The sequence below is a fragment of the Manacus vitellinus genome, unplaced genomic scaffold (genome assembly GCF_001715985.3).
Source record: "Manacus vitellinus isolate BGI_N305 unplaced genomic scaffold, ASM171598v3 scaffold_30_pilon, whole genome shotgun sequence".
NCBI lineage: Eukaryota > Metazoa > Chordata > Aves > Passeriformes > Pipridae > Manacus > Manacus vitellinus.
This window is the reverse complement of record NW_021940291.1, coordinates 4,123,758-4,147,870: the sequence shown is the minus strand read 5'-3', so window position 1 is coordinate 4,147,870 and position 24,113 is coordinate 4,123,758. Positions and strand designations below refer to the sequence as shown.

General features: G+C 36.1%; 1 protein-coding gene across 7 annotated transcripts in view; it reads right to left on the bottom strand.

Annotated features, from left to right (window-relative positions):
• SOX6 (SRY-box transcription factor 6) overlaps positions 1–24,113 on the bottom strand; it is a 263,816-nt gene that overhangs the window by 14,145 nt on the left and 225,558 nt on the right. For 5 of the 7 annotated variants that reach the window (XM_018076030.1, XM_018076032.2, XM_018076035.2 and 2 more), the window contains 3 exons: positions 18,874–18,982; positions 3,100–3,333; positions 172–388 (listed from right to left, as the gene is read on the bottom strand). In XM_018076030.1, the coding sequence (XP_017931519.1) occupies positions 172–388; positions 3,100–3,333; positions 18,874–18,982 (560 nt within the window). The remainder of the gene's footprint in view (positions 1–171; positions 389–3,099; positions 3,334–18,873; positions 18,983–24,113) is intronic. The other 2 variants (XM_018076033.1, XM_018076034.1) reach the window with 1 other exon arrangement.

The following is a 24,113-nucleotide window of genomic DNA, read 5'->3' as shown; positions in this document are numbered from 1 at the left end:
ATTCAGTGGCAAGCTGATAGCTCCATATTCCATCTTATGTTTTTAATAAGGTTTTACTGGTTCAAATCCTTACCTTCTAAATAACATTAGTCAGTGACTTAAACAGATAAGTCTATTTGGTTTCAAACAGCACGCTCTGTCTTTGAAAACAATTACAACAATTGTACTCACCCTACGGTAAAAAACTGCCTCATCTCCTGTCTTCGAGACCTCATCAGTTGTTTGTATTCACCAATACGCAGTTTCTTTCCATCAACAATGCAGGTACGTTTTGGTCGAGGTTTGTATTTGTAATTAGGATACTTTTCTAGGTGGATTTTACTTAGCCGTGCCTGCTCTTCATAATAAGGTTGTTTCTCTTGATTTGACATGGACTTCCAGCGAGATCCTGTTAACACAAAATTCTTGTGAGTGCTCGAGTAAAGCAGGTTTGGCTTTACACATACACATTTCAACATGCCTTTTCATCATAATAAATTTGAATTAAGTTAATTGAATAAACTGATTTAGATTTACATCAGTCTTCACGCATTTTGGCTTTCACAACCTGAGACAACTTAAAAGAACCTTGACTTTCAGATATTGCTGCAGACCAAACATATGTAAATCTCCATTAAATAGGTTCGCTAAAAATCAATAGTTAAGTCTCAAAATCTCAGCCTTGTTCTGCAAAATAGACTATTTAATTTTTTACAATATGAGCATTAATCTGTGAATAATTCCATACCTCTGTAATACCACGCACAGTACGATGGTTAAGGAAGGTCTACAGCCATCCTTTTTCTGTTAAAAGCCTAACACATTGCCTAGGGATACATGCTTCTTTGATGTTTTTATGAGAATTTGGTTTATACACTCCTGCTAAGAGATATTAATATCTTGCTATGTAGCAGGAAAAAAGTATCAAACCTTATAGACTCAGCAAAACTACGAACAATCCCTTGCTGTCTGAGTGTCTTAAATTTACTAATCTTCTGACATAAGCCTGGCATAATATTGACACCTTACCATATTTTAAATCCTATTATGCATATTACCTTCCAGCCAGATGTAATGAATACACAGAATTAGATTGAGAAAGTTACATTTCAAAAACTTACATTAAAAAGATAAAAAGTAAAACAGAAAGAACATTGTAATTATATAAACCACTTCAGGTACTGTAAACTCTCATTGAAAGCTGCACCAATAAAAAAGTTAAAAAATTAACACAGTGTACACAGGAAGAGGGAAAAGTATTCAGATCTCTTGTATTGTTTATAAGGAGCTATCTAAACACTTGAATAGAGATGGGATATTTTTTTACAGGGAAGAAGAAATGCAGAAAATAGCTTTTTGGTGTCTTTTAGATGAATAAAACGATTACAGCTGTGGTAAACGTGGGTGGAAGCTATTCTTTTACCAACATTTTTCATACATCAACAAATGGAAAAGTTGTATAAATATTATCCATAGCCAGCAATACCCTGTGTCAGTTCTAATGTTTCAGTTTCTTTTCTCATTGTCCTGGAAAAGTTGCACAGATATTATATGGACATAGGCTTATTTGTGGCAGAGCAGATACTGACAGGTTAATTCCATGGTTAACAAACACTCAGTTGCTGGCACTTCTGAAATATTTATGCTGGAAGTTTACATTTTAATGAATACAGTTACTATGCTCCTAATAGTTTTTTTCACAGAATGCACACAAATAATATAGATTCCCTACAGCTGCCAACACTGAAACAGTGAAGGTTTTATACACAACTGAAAGGCTATTCATATAACTTACTTATATGGCAGACAAAAATATGAGAACTACTAAGTTAGATTTTGGAAGTTTTAGGACAAAGTAACATTTATTTGTATGTATTCTTGCCTCTGATTGAACTAAAATGAAACAAACTTTGGTAAGAATGTATTTGAACTAAGAGTTTACAATATAATGATTACAGAGGAAACCTGATTTTTACTTTTATTTATTACGAGTTACATTTGGAATCTGTCTTCCACTTCAAAGACTCAGAAAGCAAATATAGGTTTTAACATTTCACCACTCATTCTCACGTATGTTTCTAATTCTCTTGAGGTGTCTTAAAAAGCAAATCAAAATTTTTCAAAAAGGAGTCCATTTATTTGCACAGTGGCAAAATATAATCCATGTTATATTCCTCAAATGTACCAATCTATACAATTTAAATATTAACTATGGTGTCTTTTACCTAAGCAATATATTAATTGCATGATTCTAGTGGTTAGTTTTTTGAACATTGCAACACTTTTGAACCAAACAGCATTTTGCATGTGGGAAGGTATGCATGTACAGTTCTTTTGAACTGTGCCAGCTTTCTTTCTTTGACACTGTACTGTCTGGCAAAAACCTTCTATTTTGATTTTGTACTTTATTAATTTTTTCCCACTATTTACTCTAGCAAGTACCGTTTTGCATTCAGATGAGTAGGAGTTTAGATGCATTCTAAAGGGATCTTGAAATTAAACCCTTTATTGGGATACAGTTTTGCAACAGATTTCACAAAATGTTCCTTTTGTTTTAAAGCACGTTGTGACTGCTGTTGAGAATGAAAAGCATCAGGGAAGGAGCAGAAAGGCAAAGGGAAGGGAATTAAAATGAACGCAACCCATGAGTGTTCATTTCTACAGGTTTCTGTAATTCCAATTTCAGTGAACAAATAAATATGTCCTAAAATTAGAGAAGTTCATATAGAACAGTTTGGATTGGAAGGTCAGGGACACCTTTCACTAGACCAGGTTGCTCAAAGCACCATCCAGCCTGTCCTTGAACACTCCCAGGGATGGGACATCAACAACTTCTCTGGAAAACCTGTTCCAGTGCCTCACCACCTCCATAGCAAAGAATTTCTTCCTAATATCTAAACTTGCCCTCTTTCAGTTCAAAGTCATGTCCTATCACTTGTAAGTTGCATTTCCAAATGTAGCTAGCCTGTGTCACCAAAATAAATAATCTCAGCTTTCCCCAGCTCCCAGAATCCCTAACCTCTGCCAACTGCCACTGCTACAGCAGAGCCTTCAGAGTGTCCCTCAGTTTTGGTTCAGTCACCGCCACTCACGACTTGTTGCCCACTGCCTTGCACTTACCTAGGATTTTGCTGATGTTGGAGTTGTGCATGTCGGGGAAGGCCTGGAGGATTTTCCGGCGCTCGTCCTTGGCCCAGACCATGAAGGCGTTCATCGGTCGCTTGATGTGGGGCTCGCTGCTGGCGCGGCCCCGCGAGTCCCGGTAGACCCGGGCTTCAGCCACCGTGGCACCTCCTGTTGGCCAACAATAATACTGCTGTAGTTTAGCGGCAGAGCCATTCACTGCTTTACTCCCTGTAACGTCAGGGCAGGAAGAAACAAGATGGATGCAAAACATTATTATGTGGATTATGCAAGTGCTTTCAGTGCTCTGGTTATTTTAGCCCCTTTCTCTTGCTCCCTCTTTGCTGCCAGATTTATGAGAGAGAGAGGCAGAGAAAGATAGGCTGAAGAGTGGTTTCAGTGTAACGGGTCAGGCTCGCCCATCTGAGATGACCCAACATCAGAGTGAGGAATTAAATCACACTGGTATTTCTCCAGCTAAGGTATGGAGATTTGATAAAGACTTTACCATAAGATACATGCTCTGAATGCTCAACAAAACTCACATAAAAGCTGTACTTGAGAGTCTCAACTGATGTCAACCTGTTCACACAAGCCATTTGCAATGACTTTGCTGCTTCAGCGGTGAAGTACATACCAAACATTTCACAAAATAAATGATATAGTACAACAGGTACATGCTGCTAGTTGTATGGATCTGATTATATCTAGAGCTGAACATTTTAAAGTTGCATCTGCCTTGGCTGAATTTTAGATTTGCCTTGGAGCATTCGATCACATATATGTAATAAAACTCTCTGCCTCCAACAACAGGTACATGTGCAGCATCCTGGAGCTTCCAGAGTGGGAGGCAAGCACTCCAGCTCCAAGCCTGCTGTGCTTTTATGTGTCTTTATCTGCCATCAATTCAACTTGTACGTGCCAATCTTAACTGGTTTTTTGAATGCATCCAGAGCTGTTTCTTGACCACAAACAGCAAAGCTTCATGGGGGTTTAGAGTTCACAGAGCTGAATGTGAAGTAGAGAACCACTTAATACAGAAGAAACAGATAACCAAGGCATGCTTTTATGGGAAAAAAACTTGTGCAATTGTGATGATAACATATGTTTTTAGAGTTATACCTTAGCTATAAAAAAAGGTGAAAAGTGTTTACGATGAGAGTGTGACATATTCAGTCTTAGACCTCATCAAACTGTTCATATAATCCAATACTTTGAAAAAACAAGATACTTTACAAGAAATTAGGACAGCAATAGGCCTCCTTTTTTTGTACAATATTACAGCTCCCAACATGAATTTATCTGCTAAATAATACAAGATTAATTCTTTACACTAAGTAAAACACTGCAGTTTTGCTGATTCTGGTGACTGACTCACAGGTTTCTAGTTGTGCAAAAGTTAATTTTTTAATTCAGAGTAAAAACATTATATACGTATGTATACCTTTTTAAAAATTCTATATAGGCAATGTATCTACATGAAAAAAGGTCCTAAATTAGAGGATGCATAACTAATACACTACCTGTTTGCCACCAGGTCCACAGTACATTAATTTCATTTAAAACGCACTGACCATACAGGATAAATTGATTTTGTTTTATATGGTGTTGACAGCCATGTTTATTGTGCAGTGAAATGTAGTGTAGTTTCAAGCTGACTATATCCATTAACACAGGGCAATATGCTGACTACTGGGCCAGATGAAGACATACATTACCCTGAGAGCAAAAAACTCATTCTCATACAGCAGTGTCTTCTCCTGAGGATCACCCTGGTAATTTATGATGCCTCTGATGCCATTACTTTACAACTGACACCAATTTGGCAATTTGTGTAACTACCTGCATGCACATAAAAGACACGTTTGTGGCAAATGTGAGATGCAAAACTATTTTAATACTATCCTAAGTACCATGCTACAGGTGTTCTGCATTTACAGGATGTTGCAGTCAGCTTTTTATTGAAAAAAAGGAGAAGTTTTGCTGAGCAACCTGCAGGTAGGACCAATTCAAGGGTATGAGTGGTTCATGAGTTGTTGTCAGAAGGCTGGGATCACAAGCATATCAAAGATACCATCTTTTGAGAGAGGATATATATTGTGAAACTTAAGTAAGTTACAAACATAGCAAGTCAACACTGAAATATTTATTGATACAATATGAGTTATATAATTTGAGAAATGTCAAATATATCACGTAACGGTTGTCCTATCTTTTAAAATAATACTATAAAAATGTGTTACTAGTATGTGGGCAATTAGGAAGTTGGTGACAAAAGAAATATAAATTATTACTCATGTAAAAGTTGTCGTTTGCTATTCAACTACTCTGTTCACAGTAAAGGAAAGAAGACATATTTGAATCCATATGATGTTTTTCCATCTTTTACTTTCCCAAAGGTCCTTATTCATTATGGCTACACAGGAGTTTGTCTTTAGCCCTTTCTAACACAATTTTGGCCTGACTTTTAAGTCCTAATGCAGGCAAAGAGTAGTTTTACTGGGATAAAGATTATAGGTGGCTTTTTAATCCAGATATAATTTAGATAGAATGAAAACAAACTAACAAAAACATGGTGGGGGGAAGAAAAAAAACCCCACCATAAATTACCTGTTTTCAGAGAAAGGTTATGTTAGAAAACAATTCATAATTGGAGTGATAAATTACAACCATCCTCAGAAGGTCAAGAAACTCTGGCTGCATCTGCTTTAAGTCCACACTTGAAGAACTTGAAAAATGCAGCCAAAGAGCTGATGTTCTTTCTGCTTGATCACTGGGGGAATATTTAGCAGTTGGCCTATAGGCCATCACAAAAGCATTTGCAAATTAATTTCTGCAAATAACTAAAGTAATATAATCTCCAATCCAGCTTCTAACGGTCTCAAAACTACAGAATTATATTCACCATATATAAAACATTACAATAAAATAATTCATGTAGGGGAGCCAGAAAGTCTCAGTACCTTTTTAGCTTAGAAATCAGGTGCTAATGATACAAATACACATACAGTGAGGTCTTACAAGTTGAAACCTGTAAGAACAAGCTTTCAAACTCAGGTACTTCATCCTGTCAATCAGATATTTTGACAGTATTGTGCCCTGTATAAACAATTTCAACATATTTAACAAAGTATGGGGGTTTTCCCTGTTATGATAATTATATTTACTACTGACAGAGGCTGAAAGAGACCCCTGAAATTTTAAAAGTAAATATATATATAATTGCAAAGAAGTAGGTGTCTTTCTGAAAATATTTTCAGGAAAGTCTAATAAATAATAAACAAAAAATAACAGATAAAATGGAAAAGTACTACCAGAAAAGGGTGAGATGAGAGGAGGAAGATGATAATTGTCTCTCTATTGCTCTATCTGCTAGTCACTGTTCATAGCACAATCACAGGGGGAGGGATTTCCAGAATTAAGAGCTTGGTCAAAATTTATAATTATTGCAAAAGCAGTACACGTTGGCTGTCCTAGTGGCTTAATTGGCAAAGTCTATACTTTGGCCTAAAGACAGGGGCTGTTCTCAAAGTGACACTTTTAGCTTCTGAACATGTGCAGCGCCTCACTTCCTACATCCTTTGCATTTGTTCAACTTGTCATGACTTTAATGATTTACAACTAAAGGCAGATTAAAGGAGAATGATCACTTTTTGTGGATATATGGCAGGCAACCCCTTTGTGAAAGCTGAATTCCAGACTACTCTTTAGGGGCAATATTGAGAACATCGAAGAATAAATCTAAAAACGTTACAGCTTTGTGAAAATAATTTGAAAAAATATTTTTGTTCCTAAAGAGACTACTCTCTAATCAGGTAACATTAGAAAGGTAAAAGAATCTGATCATCAACAGGAAAGATAAATATTTTCATATAAAATAAATGTTAAGAAACACACAATGTTACATTGCTTATTTATTTATTCCTGCCTTTATCTGACTTTTTAACATTTAATAATGAAAAGAATCTTAGGACTGTGCCTAAAATGCCTATCTCTTAGCATATTTCCTGAAATCCTGGCCAAATTAGGGTTAATCCTACTGTCTTTAACAAGACGTGGTTTTACTTTCCATTTTAAACATCATCTACAACAAAACCTCAGACTGGGCTTTTGCATGTTACCAGAACAGAAACAATAATAAACGTGATAGAATGGAGGGAAAAAAAGGGTGAGAAAAAAAGATGAGGGAAAAAGAGAAAAGAAGTGACAGTAAAAAGAGATTTTTATCAGTCACTCTGTTATCCCTTAATTACTCTTCACTCTGTGGCCATTGATTCATGTTTGAAGTGATACATTTCTTTTGACTCCCCCCAGATAATGAATCTGCCTATCTACAGAGCATACTGCAGATCATCTCCCATGGACACATACCAAGATAGGATACACAGAAATAAAGACAATCTTTCTAGGTTCCTAGTGTAAAAATGACTGGTTAGTAGTAAAGCTCCTATCATCAGTTATTCATCAAGCTGAAGTGACATATTTGTCTACTTCGGAAAATACTGATGGGACCTCCAAAATATCTGGCCCTGTCTGTGGTAATACAACTAGCACTGCTAGCAGCTTGCATTGCAGAGACTAGAACCCAATAAACATGCAAACAGGAACCACTCTTTTATTGCAAGGGATGGGTTACTCATAAACATGGAAATGCCATAAAAAGAGGGACCATGAAAACCTGGCTTGGCAGTCCCCTGTCCTGTTCTTAACCTGTGCACAGACAGTGCCAAAATACAGCAATATTTAAAAGTTCAATGTTCAATTTAGAGAAAGTTGCAAAAATTACTACTAATAATGCTTCACTGTAATCAGACGTAGCAGTTACAGTGTAACATTTGTATGCTTTACCCCTTGCCTGCCTCTTACTTCTTCATCCCCAACCACATTCAGACTTTCTCATTCTTTATTATTAGCAAGACAGGCAATATAAATGGGCACCCCATGAACTATTGTCAGTGATGTCTTGTTATCACTGGCAAAATACCCACCCGGAAACATGACTAGGATTGGGACAGGGGTGCCTGCGGTCACACGGTAACATAAATGTCAAATTCCTTTTATTCTACATGCTAAACAAATATTATTCAGTTGAATTTGAGCACCGAACATTTCTTACAGGCTGCATGTCAGTGAATGAAAGGGGAGAAAAACTGAGAAAGCCACGAGCAATTCATGAAATACTAGAATATTTAAACGGCCACTAAAATTTTCACCTGCAAGGCTTCTGAAATGTGCTAAGTAAATACTAAAGGGTGGGAATATACTGTAGCACGAGTTAGCTACAACCACTTGGTTATGATAAGACTTCTATTTTTCCTGTTAAGAGACTCCATTCTCTTTAAAACATCAACAAGAAGAACCAAATGGGAATTCCCTAAGGTCAGCTCTGAGGAAACATAAACCTCTAATTCAATAACTCCGCTACTGCACTGAAAAAGGCCTTATTATTGCAACATCCATATGGAGTCAATTGGACATTAATGACTAATCAATCCCTCCCCTTTCTATTCTACTTATAGTGTCACAAGCCATGTTTAGATTAGCCCATTTCCTGCTTAGGATCGCTCAAGATGTCTTTTGTTCTTTCAGGGCTGGCCTGATGGAGGCAGCTTAAACAAACACACTACCCAAGTGGTGCAGGAGTTATAAACTGCCATATGTGAATGAACAAAGGGGCCATACTAAAGCCTTTTGTGGTATTTGTTAATGTTTTTCATCTGAGTTTAAAAAGACCTAATGACTTTGTGGTGAGCTGATGCATGTGGCTCGTGGCTTTGCAAAATGAAGGAAATTCTAGCCAGTTATATATCAGCATATATTTTCCAAAGTGCCTTGTTTTCAGTTTTGGTGGCAGCGAGTTTACTTTTTTTAGTACATTTGTTTTACATATGCAAGCAAAATTCTTAATCTCAATTAAAACACAGCACTGTTTTTCACAGCCATCCTCATAACCTGCATATATATCTTTTCCCCTTTGAAAATCTTAAGCTAAAATTAATAGTGAAATATCTTCTGAGTGGGAAATCAAAGCAACTGTTCTGAGTTCCACCAGTGGTGGCAGTTCACTCAGCAGCATTTAAAGCTGAATTGTTAGTTGGGCCATACTAAATACTGAAACAATACTTCTAAATAAGCTACTAGCACATCCATGCTCCACAGCCAGCCATTCCCAAATCGGTATTACTTAAATAAATTAAAACTGCTAAATGCAGCTACTTGCTTGATGGCTTAAACAAACAGTTTAGATTTCTTGACCACATTTTATGGCAAAACTAACCCTCATGGAAATTTGGCACGGAATGCAGCTAAAACAATACAATAATGCTTTAAATAACATGGAATATTAACTGAATTAATTAGTGCTTAAGGCCTGACTTAAGCTCTTTGTGGCTGACACAGTCACACATGTGCTCTAACATAAGAGTATAAGAAGTTACTCTGTGAAGACCCATGAAACATCTATATAGAAATTGGGATGAAGAAACAGTCTCTTCCATAAATTTGGGGAGGTGTTTAAGTGTCATCAGATTTTTCAATCATGTGCCACTTGTAGACTTCAAGACCCTTCACAGATAATTAATTAAATGCTAACAACCCCATTCTGACATAGATATTATTGATAGAAAAGAAATGTGAAACATATTTAAGTTGAAAGTTACTCAGCCTAAGTTATCATGCCAGAAGCAAGGGATTGCCAGTCAACATTCCCACAAACAGTACGGTTGTTTCCCTTTGATATTTTATTTCATACGCAATTGAGGAAAATAGAGGCCCACAGAAAGGAAACTACGGACAAAACAGCCAAGCCCAAGAGAAATAATTGTAATAGTCATTGTTAGGTATCTGACAAGATCTATTTATTTTATTTTATTTTTCAGAAAAACTGCTGTTCTAACAGCTAAGAAATTATTGTTATTATACTAATCATATTCAAAGTCCAAATAATAAAAAGAGGGATGCATGAATCTATTTAACATAAAAATGTTTCCATAAAAGTAACAACTTGACTGCCAGTAGAGCTGTTATTCACATAATTTCAAATTTCTCATGACATGAGTGTCACCTAGAACATTCAGAACATCTAGATACTGATTTGAAACACAGGAATTGATTCTTCAGTCTTTAGTCATCCCTAACAGTTTTTTGTTGAAAGAAATCCTGCCTGAACAAGGGCCATAGGACATTATCCATTCATATTTCAGTCAATGCTTTGTTGTTTTTTTTTTTTTTAAGATGGAGAAATGACAGACAGGAATTCAGCACAGAGAAAGAAGGCAGTCTGATTTCATATTTGATGGATGCGTTGTTCAAGGTGTGACTGAACACTGTTCTTTGCTTGCTCACATGTTTTTTAGCAACACAATGAATTTTAGAAGCTTAAATACCATGTGGTTTGTGAAAGGGAACTACACTTAACAATGGGAAAGAGCTTTACAGAAACACCTCCCTCAGATTACCAGATATTAATGAAATGCAGAATACTTTGCAAAAGATTTCAACGTGTTGTAGTCACTGCTTCAGTGACTCATTTCATAGATTCAATCTTCAATAATTTGTCACTTTCTGAATGATGCAACATCATTCTTTGTATCAATATAACTAATTCCTTCCATCCAATGTTTGCTGTTCTCACTTGTCATATCACATCAGTAATTAGATGGCAAGGACCTAGGGCTAGGATACATATATGCCATTTTTCCTTGCTGTTCACATGAGGTGCTGATATTACAATAACTGATAATATAATTAATAAATAATGTATCATGAGGGGAGAGAAGCAAAAGCAGCATGATAACAGGAGCTGTAAATTAACAAGTATTAATAAATATTAGGAAAAACTCTTCAGACTAATACTTTAAAATATAGTATACCTGTGCATTTGGGATTTGTGAGTGAAATCAGGAAAATATTTTACAAACACAGCAATGGCATGTCCCAGTGTGTTACCACATTAACCTGGTTTGGATAAAAAATGGAGGATTTGCCATGGAGTAGAGTCTTTCATGAAAATTTGCAAATCATTCTTTTTTTAAGTCCGGTGAAGCTACCCCTGTCCAAAGTGAAAAGTAATGCTCACCCCACACAAATTTGGGACCACTGATTCTGTGAAAGGACAAATTAAGAAACTATTTTCCCCTCGCTACCAACTTCTGCACTAGACACTTTGACGCTTGGCACACCTACATGGAAGAAAGACAGATCCTCTTAAACACTTTTCTATTGCTGAGATATTCTTGAAGGAAAAAGTCGTACAGAGTATAGACTTAGAAAAATAGACAGCTGTACAAAGAGGACTTGTTTGAATCTGTATCAATTGCTCAGGCTTAGCCAGAATATATGGTGTTCTCTCAATGCATTCATATTTCTGCTCCACTCCCTGTGCTCATGGAGGTAAGGAAGAAGGGCAAGATTCTTTCCTCCTTCATGCAGTATGATATAATGGTGTCCTTCTCTGTCAGCTGAAAATTCAGTTGTGCCAGGAAATTTTATGCTATTTTACAGAGCTTCAAGCTTCTTTTGCAATATTGGAGCAATACCAAGAAATGTGCAGAGCTAAGAATCAGGACCATGAGGTGTTTTACACCTGGTGGCTGTACATGCGTGTGAAAAAATGTTTTAAACCACTGAATATTTAATTTTTCACTCAGTCCACCCAAAAATAGCTACGCAAACTGACTGACGCTTTCGGCATTTGTGACAATTTTCTCATGGTCGAAGATTTTCTGTGTGAAACTGCAGCCCATGGTTGCTTTTTACAGCTGCCTTTTAAATTCCTGAAAATAATGTTTTACTATATAATGGAAACTGGGACAAGACCTTAGCCATAACTGTGCTAATAGGCACTCCTATGTAAAACTCAGGGCATTGTAAGTGTGGTTGATTGTACAACATCAGAAATTCTAACTAGAGGGTTTTTTTAAATAGACGTACTATTCTCTAAGAATCAATTACTGTAGCTTAGAACTGCCAAATGAGAAAGCCTCGTATTTAGCAGTAGGAAAAAGATACCTGAGACATTTGAAAATCAAAAGTTAACAGTTATGGAGGACATCCAGATTTGTTATTCTGAATGTGAGAAGCCTACTATATGCTAAATATTAGTGTCTTGAGAGGAAGAGGTTTCAACGTCATGAAAAGATCACTCCACACACTCCCAGCTCAGATTTTTCAGATCCCCCTCTAAAATGTTATGGAGACGCTGGCAACAACGAGATGCATGAGGTGGTTGCCATACGAAAAGTGATGGGGTGGTTCCTAAAGACATCTTATTCCTATCCCATCTGCAGGTGTCGAGTTACTTCAAGGCTGAATCTCATCCAACACAATTGAAATACTGGGCCTAAGTACCTTTTCCCAGATTCCTGATCTGCTATGAATTATTCTGAAAAATTTAAGCATATCACTCAAGTATCGGGCACAATCAGATTCATGGATGTTAAAAATGGCAAATGCAATTAATGAAGGCCACCTTTTAGCAACTGGTCTAATTGACTAAGATAATAAGTTATTTTATATTTAAATAATAAAGATACAATTACGGGATTTTACTTTTGTAATCAAAGACCTATAACAAGAATTCAGATGAGTAAAAATTGCAGTACTTGAGCTTACTGCATTCTCTCTAGAAACATTTCTTTGTTTTCAGATGGCTTTCACAGTTTTCTGATTTTCATCTTTCCTCTCTCAACTGCCATAGCAACTATTACAAATATTTATGTGCAACAAATACTGGAGTGGAGAGGCATTCTTTCCTCCAGTATTTATGAAGCTCTGTCACAAAAGTAGGTGATGCTTTATCATGCATGTACTACCTGCTGTTTACACCTCTGCAGAGGAAGGTGTTAAAGAAGTTACCTCACAGATTTGGAGCATGTTGGCAGCCTGCCAAGATTGATCTGCCTGCAAATATATGGTTCCCTTTCACCTGCTTCTGTAGCTGTTCAAAGTCAACCTTTTTCAAAGTAAAGAAGGAACTCTCACTCTTTCCTATAGGCAATTATTTACTATTGGGTGTACAGAAGATTGTTGAGGCTTTGAGCATGTGGTAGAGGTGCTCTTTAATTAAGTGTTGATCTATTTCTTACCTAATAGATTTTCAAAACCCGGGCACGTGTCATGATGTCTGCCCTGGTGTCAGAAAGACAGAGTGTGTTAACTGCTGCAAGTACTGAGCTGTTCATTGACTTTATATGTTGGTCAACAAATCCATCATCTGAAAAGCTGTAGAACTGGTTTCTTAAGCTTTCTGAGGAATTGAAATATATTCTTTTAAAAGATAAGGTGAGCTTGTGTTACTCCAAGCCTGGGTTCAGGTCCAAAATCAGATTCAAACCAAAAACTGTGCATATCTGAACTAGAATTAATAAGTTCAAGCTAGGGTTTACTACTGGAATGAGTCAATTACCAGTGGTTACCCAGCTTGCAACTGGCTTCCAGTCAGCCTACTTGGAGCATTGTTCAAAGACACCAGGAACAAACCGATGAGGCTTAAAGTTATGTAATCTCAAAGAGTGACTTGGTATATAGAAAACCACAATCTTTAATCCAAGGAATTTACAAACTGGAGTAAGAGATAGCAAGCAGGTAAAGAGAGGAGACAGGCACTATGGAGGGCATTTAAGGAGAGTGGGGTGGTGCCAGTCCCATGATGAGGACTCTAATGACTGACTGGACAACTAGGTTTCATAGCAAAGATTATCCTCTAGGAGACTTTGAAAAGTCTCATTAGTCTAATACAAGAACAAATTAATACATAGATACAGATAAAGTAGATAGATCCCACCATATTATTAAAAATTGTTTCTATCTAAACTAGCAGGCCTGTACCTATCCTCAGAACTATGGTCCATGCTTAACACACTGGTAGAGTATTACCAAAGAAAGAAGCAGCAAGTACTAAACACAAGGTTTACAGAATCAAGAAATCTACCATATGAAAAATGTGAATGAGTCAAAACAGGGCTCAGAACTCTTTTTTTGTCCCAAATGGCAAATTGTGAGGCCAAATATTTAACTCACAAGCCACTGATTCTAATGTACTGACATGAATAAACATAGAACTAAATATGAAGTACTGATAATGCATTTTCATCTATTTCAATATGTTTTATAAAAATTATTTTAGCTTTACAACAGATCTTATTTTTCACTTAGTAAAGCAGGGCAGAGAGAAGTTATTTCAAAATAAGACAGTGAGGTAGTGGCAAAACAATAACATTCAGATGTTTTTGCCCTGGGCCTAGGAGTCAATCAAGAAAATTACATTTCAACAGATCCAATTCTTTGACAGGAAGAAGATCAGGTCTTGATGGAATTTGAATCCCTGAATACGACTGCTGAAGGAAACCACACTGCAACCTGAGCTAAGGTAAAACACATAATTTTCAAAAGGAAGGTTATGTCTACTCTGCATATTTCTATCTACTAGAAAACAAAACCTTAACAAACTTCCTACAAATTTCCAAGACATTTAACCACAATCCCAAAACCAGAAGGATCCATAAACATAGAGCACATGATACAAGCACAGGATCCATAAACATCAAGCACATTGTACAATTCAAAAGAAACAGCACTATCACCCAAAATCTAGCACTGCTGAAAGGAAAACCTTTTTTAGAACTTGAACCATAAAAAGCATATTCACATCATGCAATATTCTCAGTAACTGAGAATGAAATACGTTAGTGTTTATTATACCAAATACTTAGTATTATACAGGTTCCCTGACCTGAAATTTAAACAGGGCTTACCTATGGCTCCTGACTACACTCTATACACTACGTTCAGTTGATGTATGTCAGTCATGTTCAAGAGAGGTTTTAGCTATAGCTGGATTCAAAGTTGTCTTGGTGTGTCCATGCCAGGTAGCTGTATTTCAGTACTGACAATCTCAAATATTCAAAATCATGAAGACACCTACGGTAAGACTGATGTTTCCTTTAAAATGATAACATTTGGGGAAAAAAAAGCAGACATTCTTGTTTAGTTCTATAATTGTCTGTTGCTTATAATTTTGGATATCAGTCATGGAATGTTTATGAGGCTATTAAATCATAGTTTTGAATTTTGCTAGCTAAAAATGTATCATATATTTCAACTGACAATTGGGACTTCAGGTAATGAAATAAGTCAAACAGCTGTGGATTATTCTTCAATGGTGTCACAGTCAGTGGCAATGTTTTGAATACAGTTTGAGTATGATTTTTAATATAGTTAGCTCAGTCCTGCTGGTAGCTAAGGAAGTAATAGAAATGTTGGTTTATGTCACATTTAATATAAAACTCTTGCTAATGATTTTCAGGCCTCCATTCAGATGACTGTTAGCCCATTATGAGTAACACAAATTTTGAAGACTTCATTCACCAGATCATCTCTGGAAGTACATCTAGTTACCATTAATTAACTCTTACCATAATTAACCTTAAAAAAGTTTTCACACACTGGGTAGGGGCAACAAGTTAAGAAAAAATATTCTACAGTGTTTCACATTTGTCTAATTGCTAAGTTTGAAGAATTTCAAGATTTATCTTATAATTCCTTAATCAAGAAAAAAATAAATGCAGCTTCATGTTCTGATCAATGAGCCAGTACCTCAAGCACTCCTAAAATTACAGGAAAACATGACTCTGATCCTGTCAAACTCAGATCACTGCCATATGTTATAGAAAAGATGTAAGGTGCATAGAGAAATCATTGCTAGATACTATTACAAAAGCATTCCATAAAACAGAAGTCTGCTGATATGTCTCATAACAAATTACTTGAACCTTAAACGCTGTATCAAAACAATGAGAATCAGGAGGACTCCCCAGATCTCAAATGCCTGTTGGGCATTTTCCTATGGAAATGCAGGTGTGCAGGTACAAATGGAGGAGCGGAATTGCACTTCCACAGCCCCTTTGGTCTAGGTCAGTGGGCGGATCAGAATGCAGCCCAAACTGTGTTTCCCCCCAGTTTATGACCAGCAGTGGGACTAAATTTGGAGTCCTTAGCTCAGGAAAAAATCTGCTACACCATTGCCCCATCCCTACTCCCCTCACCCACCACCACTTTAAAAGGATCCTCTACAAATTATTAATATTTTCTCTAAATGTGGTGACTTCCATAATTCTGAAGTTCTAAAATTCTAGTGATGAGAGTAGAGCCACCTGGTAGATCTAACAGCCATACACCCACTCTGTCACAACTGCACTTGGGCCCCAGAGATCTGGATCTACTTCTGATGAGAAAATAAAGGGCAGCAAAAGTTGACCATCAATATGTCACTTCGGAAATCTTTATTCTCTATTTGACTGCGTTATTTGTGTAAAAGCATACAAACCCCACAGAAATATTATCTAAAGATGTCTACATCAACCTGCATTCAAGTGACATCTAAAAAAAAATTTAAAAAAAAAGATTTAAAGTAACAATGACAAAACAGAAAGGAAGGTGTGAAACACACTGAGTCTTCAAAGAATATGACTGTGCCTATTAGGAATCTTTGACATTCAGCTGACATTATGACTGTGGCAACACAATAAAATGCAACCAAGTACTTTTAGAGGAGGTGAAAGAAGAGAAACAAAGATGGCAAAGGATCTAGAGCACGAGTCTGATGAGGAATGACTGAGGGAGTTGGGAGTGTTTACCCTGAAGAAAAGGAGGCAGAGGGAAGACCTTGTCTCTTTCTACAACTACTTGAAAGGAGGTTGTATCCAGGTGGGGGTCAGTATTTTTTCACAAGGAACAAGCAATAGGACGAGAGGAAATGGCCTGAAGTTGTGCCAGGGGAGGTTTAGATTGGATATAAGGAAATAGTTCTTCACTGAAAGAGTTGTCAATCATTTGAACAGACTGCCCAGGGAAGTGTTTGAGCCAGTAGCTACTGAAAAAATACTAGAAGCCTCACATCCTGGATGCTGTGATTGCTGCCTTCCACTCTAAATGATGTCAATCTAGAAGTGTCATCTCTTAGCCAGCCTGCCAAAGATAAGGGGCAAAACTTGGGTGATATTTTGAATGTCTTTTTCTTGCATCTGGTTGATATCTAAATTCACCTTGTCTGCAACTAGAAGGACAAATAAGCAGCTCAGTTTTGATCTCCTGCCAATGTTTTTTTTCAGATCAGCAGAGGTATGTATCCAGCACCTCTTTTCCAGAGATATCTCTTGGCTGCTAAACAAATTTTGGAAATCTGAATCCATTCATGAACTCAGATTTCTAATGTGGCAATGCACCATGCCCAAAATGCCCCACTAGCTCTAGAAAGACATGTACACTGTCCTTAACCTGGCACACATCACTGCAGCTTGGGTTACATATGTCAAAGCTTTGCTCTGCACTATCCAGTAACAAGGGGGGGCTGTCACTATCCCGAGGTGTATCAAGATACTAAATTAAGGACAGTAGAAAGAGAATGGATGAACTGAAGGAAATGAGCTAAAACAAGAGCGTCATCAGAGACCTGATGTCATCTAAACCAGTAACTGTGTATCTGTAAGTATTCCATTGCAACTTTTCACCCAAACTGACAAAAAAAATATTCTTTAACACATTGAAGTATGAGATATTGCTGCTGGATGGAAATTCCCTTATAAAGCAGTTTATAAATAACTGATTAGTCAAAAAGTATTTTTGAAGTCCATGTATCTCCCAATTCCTTTTTTCTAGAAAACCAGAATCATTGCAAAACACCAGTCTGAAAGTTTTCATCTACATTCTGTTCATTACTTTTCTGTTTTCAGACAATACAACAGTGGCTAATCACATTCAATAAAAGATGAAAAAATGAAGCTCATAAGTAACAGCTCCCTAAAGTTTACTGGTCCTATTCTTTTGATCCAAGAAAAAAAATGAGACTTTGGATTTTTCAGACATTTGGATTTTAATGGAAAAGATCAGAGGTGTTTTAACCTTTCCAAGCCATAACTAGAATTTGCCCAGTTTAAAAAAGAGTGAAATGACTCTCAAACAAAAGTGAATTGAGGAGACAAAATCCTGCATATAATATTCTATCTCAACAGTACATTAATTTTACTACCTGACTTACTACATGACTATTTAGGGTTCCTATATGTCTATATGTTCTCTTCTAATGTATGATAGGGTAAAATGACATCCACTTCCAGAACGTGCACAGTAATCCTGCTGGAGACTCAACTCAGTCTTGGTAAACACTGATTTCCACCTGTGGCTTAACACATATAGAATATGTAGATATATACAGAACCCTGACTGAAATGAGTGCACTAAAGGTTGATATCATGAAAAAGACCTTTTCATACAGAAAATGTGAAATATTTTTCCATTATCATTTTACAGCTTCCTGAGAGTAGATTTTACTTGCTTTATCATGAATAGGCAGTGAGTGTACTGGTGGGTAGATTTCTTAAAATGTTCTAACCTTCTTCAAAGCTGCTAAATCCTAAGCACTGGTGAAAATATACATATACATACATACATACATACATATATATATATATGTATATATATATATTTCCTGAGATAATTTTCTCAATATTTCCTAAAATGTTATTAATAGTTTAAAATGGGTAGCTGCTTGGGGGAGAAACAGTTGTGTTGCAGAAGTGCTAAAAGGGCTATATAATCCTTTTCATGTCTCCACCCTTTGTTATGGACTTACCGAAATCTCACAAAATCAGACAGAAATCAATCCAGCGTTACCCTGGGATGTAAGATAGGCAGTACTTATGACACTGGCAGTGTTTCAGCCATATCATTCTGTGATGCAGTGTTCAATAACCCATGGTCAAAATTGTAACTCACCTTCTGCATCTTCTGGCCTTGTAAGATCGATGACACCAGGGCCAATTTTTCCATCTTCACTGGGTTTCCCTGTTAACTGTGGGCCTAAATTTTCAAATCTTGTTCTCTCCTGGAAAAGAACAGAAGGAATCTTAATGCTCCATATAGGATAGTTCTCATTATATGCCTGTGCATATGTGTATGCATTGATACATGCCTTATTTTTTAAATCCGAACAAATAATGAATGCATCTAATTAGAATTTTAGCTCAGGGACAATTTTTTTTTACAGATTCTGAATGTTTGCATTTATGAAAATCAGCTTTAAATGTGAAACATATACAAAAACTTTGAGATTATTTTGATCTGCACTGCCATAATGCATAAACGATTGTACATGCAAATACAAAACACTCTTGGCAGCACACAGTGCTGATTGATGCTGCTCACTTTGCCTTTCCACTTATTTTGTAACTTAAACTGAAAAAGACAATCAACATTTGGGAAACATGAAAATTCAGAAGTGGAAAGAAGAGTTTGTGTTAAAATGCACTGTTATTTTAATGAAAAAAGCACTTTTTCCTCACTATGAAATTTGAGTTTGCATTCATACCTCTGTGAAAATACAAGTCTGAATTTTATGCAGAGGTTTTCAAAGTCATATATTTGAAACAAGGAATATTAGAGGACAGAACTGATATTATTTTGTATAGAAATTTAAATTGTACCACAGTGAAAAGGGAACTTAAGAAGACAAAAAAAAGAAAAAAAAAAAAGAAAAAGGACTGCCCACTCCTAGAAAAACAGAAAGCTTTTGAGAGCTGGAGACCTCCACAGGAAACCTGGAACTAGAAAGTGGAAACTGAAAGGTATTTTATTTGTTAAGCCAGTTCCTCAGTACTGGACAAGGGTACTACGAAAGACACTGTAATATTGTCTCTCAGTAGTAGTCTCTGTAGTACTGTGTATCAGTAGCAAAGTGTTCAATGGTTATCATTAATTTAGCATTCTCATTTGGAGGAACATAGCGTGTTTTCCCTCTTGCCTTGTTGTTACCTCTTCAGACTAAACTTGGCATTATGTTGTACTTGTGAATGAACGAAACCTTGTTGTTCATTACTATGAAACAATATTAAATGTCATGTCAGCTTGAATTTAGAGACATGAAATACCAGCTTTCAGCTCTATGAACAGTTTCTCCATGTTCTACTTAATGCATTATGCAGAAGTAGAGTGCTGATTGCTGTTCAGACTATTGTTCAATGACCTAGTTCTGTGCTATGCTTACTAGACATAAGAAAACATTGTGAGTTTCTCTCCTAAAAGATGGTTAGAAATTTGGAAATGTTTTTAAGGACAAAACGTATTTGAGGGCCTTGACTCCTCGTTTGCTCCACCTCCAACTACTCCTTTCCAATGTGATTATTTTTCTATTATCATTATGTTTTAGCAATGAAACCTCACCAGGACAAGTGAGGAATTGTTTTGATTCCTCATGCTTTTGATTCCTTCAACCATGGATTTTTTTAAATTTTTGTGTTTAATATGCAGAGGAAAAGAAAGCACAATCTGACACTGGATTTGCCACAACATGCAGCTGAGGCATTTCAGGTACTAACTGCATTTTTAAAAGTTCCTCAGAATCTTCCAGTTGTCAAAAAAAAAATAACTCTGCATTTTATATTTGTTAACTTCTTTGCTTATTTTCTTCCATAAAATCCACGGTTGATGAAGGAGCTTTCGCATACGAAGGAAATCATGAGAAAAGAAAGGGTTACAAATGAAATGTGACTGCAGAAAGGCATTGCAATACCAGAGGCCCAATATTTTACTGAAAGATGTTTTGCAATGTAACAATACACCTGAATCATCACGATGGGATAGGTTTTACTGATAGAGAGAATAAAAAATAAGTTTGTCAAGGATTCTGTGTTCCACTGCAAAGGGCTGATTTGCAGTTGAGATAAAAACAAAGATCAGTGCTAAGAAAACAGCTTTTGGCACATTTATTTTCTCTTCCAAAATATTTGCACTAAAAGCTTTTTCTTAAGGATGTTAATACAACACCTGCAGTATTCTTGAAGGAGAAATACCTTTCTGCTATAAAAATCAACAGACCTTGCTACATATCAATATGCACACTTGGAATATCTTTCTAGTCATTCATTCTCTTTGATTTTACCAGAAAATATTCAGTTACACAAAAAAAAAAAAAAAAAAGGAAAAAAAAAAAAAAAAAAAAAAAAAAAAAAAAAGAAGAAAGAAAGTTTCTGAAAGAATATCAATATTTTGACATGGAAGGAGAAAAGGGAAAATTACATGATAAGGTTCAGAAACAGTAAAATGAAAGCACTTATGCCATAAAAATACCTGCTCTTGTCAAACAAAGGAGATGTACTCATAACCCCTCCTTCTAATTCATAAAAAGCTTTAACAAAGCTAGTTATATTTAAGTCTCTGAAATGCCTTTTAAAGTAATTCGTTTGCTTGGTTTTCTACTGAAAATTATCATCACAGTGATAGAAAAAAATGCTTGATATTTGCGTTGGTTTTATAAAAATTCAAAGAACTAAAAAAAATAGAAAACACTTCCTCAATACTAATAATGTTTTTATCTAGTAGATGCCTTTACATTTCCATAAAATAGAACAAATTCACATGAAATTTATTATTAGAGAGGAAACTTCTCCCACCCAGCTCAAATCCTTTTTAGTGGGATTTGTCTTTGCTCCTGTCTTGAATTCATCCTAGAAAGAATAGGTACTAGCACTAAAAATCCCTTAAAAGCATGTGTTTGCCTAGAATGATTAAGAGGAAGATTGATTCTCTACTTCATGCTCCTATATGAAAAAACAGACATACCCTCATTAAAACTACACAGTTATACGTAGCTGCGCTAACAAATATGCTACCTACACATGCATTACATCTGCACACATATGCATCAGCTACTGGATAGATTGCTGCCTCCCTAACTGACATTAGTAGAAAATTTTGGCGAGTTTGCAATAAAGTATGCTGCTATGGACAGTGCAGGTGTTTTCTTTCATGTGAGAAAGTATTTTGGACCCCTATTTTGAACAGATTCTTTTGTTGTTGTTGTTGTTGGTTTGGGCTTTTTTGTGCTGGCTGTGGAGCTTATACTGTATAGTTACATTAAGTTTTCCCATTTCAAACTCAGAAAAAAAGGTCTAAGACATGACACTGACAACCCTTCCTCATGACTAGACCGACATAGTCAGCTGGAGTTGGCATTAGAAAACCGAAAGCACTTCCCAACACAAATCAGATCCTTTGTGCTTCTTTATATGTTGAACACTCAGTAAAAATAATCCTTCCTTTAAAATGAGAAAAAGAAGAGAAAAAAGAACCTTCTGAGCAGCCAAATCTTAATTTTCCATTCTGTGATATGATTAGGCACTTATTTATGCATTGTCAGTCACAAACATGCAGAAAACGTAAAAGTTATTGAAAAAATTAAAGTCTGCTCAACTGTCTTGCAGGACTGTTGGTTCTCTAAGTGCTTTGAAATTATGATGTATGAGGTAGATGTTGCATATTAAATAAAGATATTTAAATTATAAAGCCCCCGTTAGTGAGAGCTGATGAATGTTAAATGTTATGAGCCACAAGGCTGTGGCATCCATCATATTCACATATTATCACAGTCAGTGATGGAGCGGCCCCAGTGATGACAGATAGACTGCTAGATAGTTATCCCTTATTTCCAAGCAAGCCTTTCAACCCCTTTGGCATTATTTTTAGCTTTGCATTAAATTAGCAACTTTTCCGTCACGTTCTGCCAGAAAGTATCAATTCTTTCTTCACGTGTGGAAGGTAAAAGAATGATTCAGTGAAGCAAGGAGTAAAGCAAAAGGAATCTGTAGCCCCTACCTCTGTAAAGGCTGCAAACTTCAAATGACTAGAAACAAATATAAAATTGTGATCTTGTGAAAGAACAGCAATGAAACAGTAAGCACACAATAATGGCTTTTTCTCTGCACTTAGATAAAAGCTGAATTTTTGATGCGCACAGTATATTTTCATAAAATTTTATATACTATGTTTTATACACTTATTGGCTATTCCATAATAATGTGTGTGCTAACAGTAAAATTGCCCTTAAATTTATGTGTGTTATTTATACGCTCCCACGTAACAATGCTTTTTGTTGTAAAAAATATTCTGTTTATTAATGTAACTTTACAACCACTGCATCCAGGATCCGTGGTAAATTAATGACATTTTTATTATTTTATAGTGTCATTAAATTTTTACTGATCACTCCATCAAACAGAAGCAATAAAGGCCATAATGCAAACTGGGACACTTAGATCAGGGGAGCAGGAAGGCATTCCATATAGTCTGAAGTAAACGGCTTGCCATAAATGATATTTATACCATCTTTAAGGATGTGAGAATACTTGGACAAGTTTGGCAAAACTGTTTCTGTAGTACCGTGGATTGTGTACTTAAATAACAGTTTACTTGCCAGCAAGACAATTTTTTTTCAAACCATATGCGAGAAGATGACTGATTGCATCCATCTCTTGAAAAATAATATATGAAATGTAATAATACACTGGGCACCCCTCCCTTCTGGATTACCAAGACTGATCTGACTATACCCATGCCTCAAATTATTTCAACATGCTTGCTTTTTCCACATCTGAAATGTATGCTTAGTCTGAAATGGAAAATGGCATGCATGCTGATCGTTGTGTAAAAGATTTAAAATATATATATTTTTTGCAAACAAATACTTTTATTTAAGTAGACGTGTTTGGACAATGATGTAATACCTTTATTTCAATAGCCTAGCATGGAAGCAGTTACCAACATTGATTTAAAGAGCCAGTTTCTAGAAAAATCAAATTAATATGGGTCATTCACAGAAGCCACAGAACACACGACTGAAGGGATATTATTTCTTCTGAGGACAGTGCTTTAGTTAGAATGACTTCAAATAATTATCACATGTTGCCTTATGTATGAAATGTATTTCAATTGAATATTCCATACTAAATGTTCCAGTAGCTTATTTGCTAACTGTGATCTATTCCCTTCATGTACCATGGACAGTAAACAACAGGCAAACAACTTAACGTATTCAAAATATAAAAAGGATATTTTCAGTAGAACACAGAGAAAATTATTCCCAGTTTGAATAAGGAGGAACCAAAACTCCTTTTTTCTGCCTTCTGGAAAGTCAAGATACAAAAGTCCCAAGCTTTTCACCTTGTTACTACTTTTTAACAGCT